The sequence below is a fragment of the Nansenia antarctica genome, assembly GCF_963989245.1.
Source record: "Nansenia antarctica genome assembly, chromosome: 1".
In the NCBI taxonomy this organism is placed as follows: Eukaryota; Metazoa; Chordata; class Actinopteri; order Argentiniformes; family Microstomatidae; genus Nansenia; species Nansenia antarctica.
Window position 1 is genome coordinate 38,896,250 of NC_137674.1, and position 6,901 is coordinate 38,903,150.

At 44.2% G+C, this 6,901-nt stretch overlaps 1 protein-coding gene across 1 annotated transcript in view; it reads right to left on the bottom strand.

Moving 5' to 3' along the window:
* Positions 1-686: 686 nt before the first annotated feature.
* The window catches only part of nrd1a (nardilysin a (N-arginine dibasic convertase)), a 14,908-nt gene continuing 8,693 nt past the window's right edge, over positions 687-6,901 (bottom strand). The window contains exons 22-32 of the mRNA XM_080534758.1: positions 6,859-6,901; positions 5,170-5,332; positions 4,752-4,783; positions 4,408-4,546; positions 4,255-4,302; positions 3,907-3,959; positions 3,654-3,737; positions 3,355-3,448; positions 3,134-3,250; positions 2,946-3,035; positions 687-1,912 (exon numbers count right to left, since the gene is read on the bottom strand). The exon at positions 6,859-6,901 is cut by the window's right edge and continues 85 nt beyond it. Of these exons, the coding sequence (XP_080390884.1) occupies positions 1,676-1,912; positions 2,946-3,035; positions 3,134-3,250; positions 3,355-3,448; positions 3,654-3,737; positions 3,907-3,959; positions 4,255-4,302; positions 4,408-4,546; positions 4,752-4,783; positions 5,170-5,332; positions 6,859-6,901 (1,100 nt within the window). The 3' untranslated portion in view covers positions 687-1,675. The remainder of the gene's footprint in view (positions 1,913-2,945; positions 3,036-3,133; positions 3,251-3,354; positions 3,449-3,653; positions 3,738-3,906; positions 3,960-4,254; positions 4,303-4,407; positions 4,547-4,751; positions 4,784-5,169; positions 5,333-6,858) is intronic.

The window sequence follows — 6,901 nt, forward strand, 5'->3', positions numbered from 1 at the left end:
GAAACTTTATTTTATTACTGTCTCGACCTCCATTCATCTGAGATGCACCGCACATGGGTCCAACACCATTCTACATCTAGAAACGTAACATAATAGCCTTTATGGTGATGGGCCCCAAACTGTTATACAGGCTTATGCAGTACACTGAATTCATAAAATATACAGTACCAGTCAAAAGTTTAGATTAAAGAAATATAGCCACCTTTGGCTTTGATGACAGCTTTGCACACTCTTGGCATTCTCTCAATCAGCTTGATGTGTGTGTGTGTGTGTGTCAGTGGAAAAGGGAACCGTGAACACCGCCCAGCATTCTCTTCTCTAGAATACGTGGGAGAAAACCACTAAAAAAGCAAAAGGTGGCTACTTTGAAGAACATATTCTGGTTTGTTAAACACTTTTTAGTTTACTACATAATTCCATGTGTTCTTTCATAGTTTTGATGTCTTCAGTATTAATCTACAATGTAGAAAATAATATATAAATAAAGAAAAAAATCTTTGAATGAGAAGGTGTATCCACATGTTTGACTGGTACTGTATATCATAGAACATTTCCCCTAGCTTCTACTGCCAGAAAATAAATAATTATAGATATAAATAATAACATGTTTTACATTGTTAGCATTCGCTTCACACTTTAGTTTCTTTTATTTGTACTTTTGTTTGTTTTGGCACAAGTTTCACATCACAGCATGATTGTGTTAGCATCAACAGTGCACAGCAGAGCTCTGGTTAAAAATTAAGACAAATATTATTTCAGGGGGAAGTCCAGTCTCCGGCATAGACATGGAATGTATATACAGCCTAGTTCCATTTCCAACCCGTAAAACCTTACTTTCTGTGTTCAGTCTGGAGGGATTTGACAGGAGAGGGCAACATAGTTATAGTTGCACAAGTTGGTTTATCCCCCAATAAGTCCAGGTGGAACCATCACTGCACCATTATTAAATATTGTTTCCTTGTGCTATCTAGTCCTTTCAGATGAGTGAGCCCATGAGTACTAGGGCCTGGAATGGAACAGAGCCATAGAGTAGGGATCAGGGGGACCCACCTCCACCTCCCCTCAAACTGATTATACAGAACCTTTGAAATCTGGGGAAGCTCTTGAGCTAGCTGGGTCCCCTAGATAGTTAAATATTGTGAAGAAATTACCTGAATGTGTAAAGGTTATTATTTAGCTAAAGTTAAACTGAGGACTGTAGTTTAAAAAAATCAGAAATCGATTAACATTGTATCATGAACCAATGTTCAAGCCAAAAATGTATGCAAAGAATTTGTGACACAAATTGGGTATTATTTTTCTTTAAGCTCTGCTCTAGGATCAGTTTAATCAACCTAAATTCTGACTACTGATCAGCAGTCACAACACACACGCCTGGCCCTGGAACAGCGGGTGCCCAGTCTCCATTTCCTCATCACATGCCCTATAATGTGATTGGCTCAAAGCTCCCTTGAATCATGGGAAATGTGTACATAGTTGCTGCATTGTAGTTTTTGTTTTTATCATTTGAGTGCAAAAAGAGGCACAGGAGAGTTCCTTAAGCTGGCTCTTGCTTGAAGTGAGTGGGAGTGACCGGGTAAGAAAGAGTGTGAGATGAGATATATATATGGAGTTGAATTTGGGGAACCCCCAGCATGCCTCAGGAGCACAGCGTCACTCTTGTCGGTCTGTGGGTTTATTTGAGGATCTTGTGGTAGGGGAAAAGGGGGAGGCTCTTGGTGAACGAGGCAATGTCGGTGACGGTGGTGGCGTCGGCCATCTTGGGTGAGGCCGAGAGGAAGGTCAGTTTGGACACCTCCCCATAGGAGGAGCTCTTACGCTCAATGTCCTCTTCCTCCTCCCCTTCTCCTTCCCCCTTTTGATGACGATCCTTCTCGGGGGCATCACCCTCCTCTGGGCCGAACCCAACCACCTGAAAAACAGAGGCTGATGTTAGAATACACCAGGGACGTGCCGTCCATATAAGCAGAGTAAGCAGTGCTTACCCAACGAAAAAATAAAAAAGGACCGTGAAAATATTAAAATAAATGTAACCGTTTGTTTGATTTCATTAAAAGAGTCGTATTTTAGGTCCCAGGGCAGCAGGAGTCATTCATTTTGATGTTGCATTTTTAGCGCCACCTGCAGGAGTAAGCTCTGCCTGCATTGCGTTACATTATAAGCACTCCTCTCTCTGCTTTCCCTCGCGTACATTCGAATTGTGAAAATGTCTTTTTAATTTTTTTCCGATGCCTCAGCCCGCTGTTTAATGTGGCCAGGGTAAGCATGCTTACAGCCAATCAGTAGTTCGTTCATTCCGATAAGAGCTACTGATTGGCTCTTATCACTTTCAAGTTCACTTAACATTTCACCTCTCGCCCGGCAGAATAGCTTATGCTACCTAGCTCAAACGATCTAAATAATAATAATCAATAAGGATAACTTGCTTGATTTTGTGAATATGGACATTACTGTCAGCGACCTAAAGGGATTTCGTAGACTGGACTGGACTGGAAAAACAGAACTACTGGCTAAATGCCGAGAGCTGTGTGACAAAGTGTGAAAAAAAAGTGTGTTGTGAGTTTACTATGGAGGATGGAAACGGTGTGTGTCTGTGTTGTGCATGTGTGCGTTTGCGATGTTGAAACTGGACTTGAAGATTTCAGCAGGCTGGCTACTTGAAAAGATCTTGGTTCAAAAAAGATTGAACAATGAGCACCCCTGATATAGTCGAAACTGGCAACTGTTTTTTTTGTTTTTGGTAATCTGATCACAAAGTGACACTACAGTTTATTAGCGGGTTCTAGGGCATCAAAATTGCATTTCCTTGAAACTGCGTTCACTGATAGCGTGTATGTGTAATTATGTGTATTTCTATATCTTATGCTTACCCAATCTAAAAGCTCACGGCACGTGCCTGGAATACACGCACGCACAGACAGACAGACAGACACGCACACACTTACATGAACACTGAGTTTCCTACAGTTGCTTCCTCTGTGTTGCAGGTACCAGGACACCAGCTCGGCTCTAGTCATCTGCTTCAGAGCCTCAATCTATACACCCACACACAAATATATACATTACAAAAATGTATCAAATCTATATATAGATTATGGCAGAGAGGCAACGTATTTGTGTGTGTGTGTCTCACCTCTCTGTTCAGCCTGTCAAAGACGTACTGTTGGGTGGCCACCTCAGCCCAGTTCCTATCCACCTCCTCTCCAAGGTGTGTGTCCTCACACTCCTTCAGCTTCACCAACGCTATCACCTGTGTGTTTTATCAGAACCACACTCACAAGCAGAAACATACAAATACACGCATGTACACATGGCTACACACACACACACACACACACACACACACACACACACCTGTGTTCTGAAAGCCTCCTCAGTCAGGGCACCCAGTGTCTTCTCCCCAAAAGCAGCCAGAAACTCCTCGATCTTCAGCTCTACCACCTCAGTGCTGACAGAGATGAGGGGAGGGAAGGAGGATATAGAGGAAAAGAGAGATGGGGAGGAGAGGGGAAAAGAGACAGAGGGGAGAGGGTAATGGTGGCAGTGGAAAAGGAACATTTCAGTCAAGTTAATCCATTTATTAATTCGCATTAGTTTCATCAGAGGTATAGACTGATTATTAGTTTGGTCGAGTATTATGTTGAGGGGCTCACTTGAACTTGGTAGCCTGCGTTTCCACGGTGACAGAGAAGCCCAGGACTCCAGAGGTGTTTCTGCAGGTGGGGTACACATGGTACCTGTAGGGGGAGGGGGAGGGAGGGGGAGGAGAGTAAGACAACACAGCAAGTTTTAGAGAGAGAGAGAGAGAGAGTAAGATAGAGACAGAGAGGGGGAAGGAAAGTGAGAGAGACAAGACAGACTCGCGCATGCACACACACACACACACACACACACACAGCAACTCACCCCAGAGTCTCTTTGGTCCTAAGGAAGTCAAAGCAGGGCTCCTCCATATGCATCTAACAACACAACATCAACACACACTCGTTAGAAAGGTTCAGGGTCAGAGGTGAGAGGTCAGGGGTTATAGGCGAGTGACCAGGGGCTTAGGGTCGTAAGGGATTGACCAGCGTCCCATTGATGGGGAATTTTGCCCCCCCATAAATCAGCATCGGTATCGGACCCAGTAAAACCCAGTATCGGTCAGGCTCTTTAAAGTACAGTTCTTCTTCTCCCCATAATCTGAACCCTGAACCACAATTGAACATGGGTTTGCTGGTAAGTCGTGTGCCCTTGAGTGGTTTCTGTACTCACCACAAGCAGCTCCATCAGAGTGTGTTCCCTCAGGTTCTTAGGACCAGACTAGAGAGAGAAAGGGGGGAGGGTGAAACAGAGAAATAAGGACATAATAAGGAGGAAGTGTGTGTGTGTGTGTGTGTACTTGTATGTGTGCGTGTGTGTTTATACCTGGTAGTAGACTGTGACCTCTGAGTTGGCGTCTCCCTTGTTGAGCGATTTGACCTTACAGAGATGGTGTTTGACCGGCAGCTCCACCACCCTAAACAGGACTGGCACCTCCGCTGGCAGCTTGGAGAACTGGAGCTTCCTGTAGAGGAGGAGGTGAACACAGGAAGGGGGGGTTGGGAGGGTGGGGGGAGGAAGGACGAGAGGAGAATGGGAGGGTTAAGAGAAGGCAGTAGCAATCCATTGCACCCATCAGAAGTTGACTACATCCTAGACGATCCAACGAAACATAAACTCTGATGGTGTCACTCCACCCAAGAAAGGACAACAGGAGGCTATGGACTTACTCTGTGACGTACTGCAGGAACTGCCTTGACTCCTGGAGAGAGAGAAACACATTCGGTCACATTAAAAAATGGGGGGTAGGATGCCTGTGTGTGCATCTGTGTGTGTGTGCGCGTGCACCTGCATGTGTTATATAAAAACATACACCCATGAAAGACTCACATGGCATTACATTAACGCATGGTACAGCATGGTAACAAACAATACCATCAATAAATAAGAACAGGTGTGCAAAGCCGCATTAAAAAGTATTGACATTGATTGTGTTTGGTCTTGTTTACAATGGATATTGCAGTGGGAATGAAAGAGGTTTGGTAAGTTCTCTTTTTGGCCAGGTGGCCTCTGAAGCAGCAGGGAGTAGCTGAAAGGAGTGGTGAAGGGGGTGTGGGTTTATGTTTATGTGTTTGTGTGTGTGTTCACCGTGCTGGTGAAGTTGCCCTGGACCAGTCCCTCTGCATACAGTTGAGCCTTGAAGGTTCTGCTGAAGTCCATCAGCTCGTCCACGGTCAGCCCCTCTGTCAGGGCCTGGTACTTCTCTACCATGGACCAGCGGGGGTGCTCCAGGATCAACAGGCGCACATCCCTGGGAGAAGAAGAGAGGACATAAAGGACATAAAGGAATGACAATAACCCTGACCCTAATAAAAGGCATGTTTGGACAAAAACACATGCGCACGCACCAGGGTTTCCGTTAGAAAAATTTGCCGTCGGACATCGTGTCCGGGAAGAATTCGATTTACCGGACAAACGTGATATATTCCGGTCATCATATTAAAATATAATATTTTTTTTTTTTTTCAAAATCATATTTCTTTTTTTCAAATCTAATATAGCTGTTTGTCGCGGTGATTACTGTTGTGTAGCGGCCTATATATGCCATTTAATGTCTATTTCTCATCCGATACGATTAGATGCGAGCTATATAATATATAATAATATAACATGATTTGACGCATGCGCGCTATGCCATGCGTCAAATCCAGCGCTGAACGGGCGCCTCACTGGGAACTGAACAGACAGCATCGATCAATGAACGGACTCCACATTACGTTAACTGAAGTTTGTTAAATTGTTTGGGATTAATGTGAGTTTTCTATTTTCTCTTTCCAGTTTTACCCTTTTTTTTTAAATCAATAAAACAACGTCATTTCTATAACCAGGTCTCGCTGGTTGGGAAGGCATTTCGTTTAGCTCGGGAGTATGACAATGGGGAGAACATAACTGTTTATTGAGAAACAATTGATAGGCAGTCTGGGATACGTATATAAAGAAATACCACAATGTCTAGATGTATAACATTTTATTGAACAGTAACAGTGCAAGCATGTAGGCTTCTGGCGTGACACGGCTAGCCTAATTTCCGTTCATATGCCTTTTATCAGATAAAATAAAATAGAATAAAACTCTTTGAAAATAAATAGGCTTTAAATTAACTTGCAATGCGTATAGGCTAATTTCCGTTCGATGTTACAGCCTAGGCTATGCCTTTTCTCAGATAGATAGGGGATAGCCCTGTAAGCTCATACGGGTCTGTATGTCGTCCTGAAGACCGGCTGTTAGATCATATCGCTGAAGTTTGTCTCCATCTTAGTGTAAATGTTGTCCGTTTTGTTTGTTATCCTTGTTATTGTGCGATAAAGTTAAAGCGCTCCGCTTCGGGACACCATTTTCAGCTGAGCACCAAACACACACACACACACACTCGTGTAACACTGCCCGAGAGAGAAGGACCCGCCCCCTTTAGTTAGCCTATAGCCTATAGGCTAACTAAAGGGGGCGGGTCCTTCTCTCTCGGGCAGTGTTCTGTGTGTGTGTTTGGTGCTCAGCTGAAAATGGTTAGAGGGAATTATTTTCACCGGACATTTATGTCCGACGAGTTTTCAACTTGTCGGACTTCCACTAATTTTACCGGACAAAGACCGGTAATTACCGGTTAACGGAAACCCTGGCACGCACGCACACGCACACGCACACACACACACACACACACACACACACACACACACACACACACACACAACTCACTTGCTGGGACCAGTGAAACACACACATAAGCACACACGCAGGCAACCAAACACATGCACGCACGCACACACACATACAACTCACTTGCCAAGTTTCTCTGGTTTGATGAGGATGTTGAAGTAGGTCT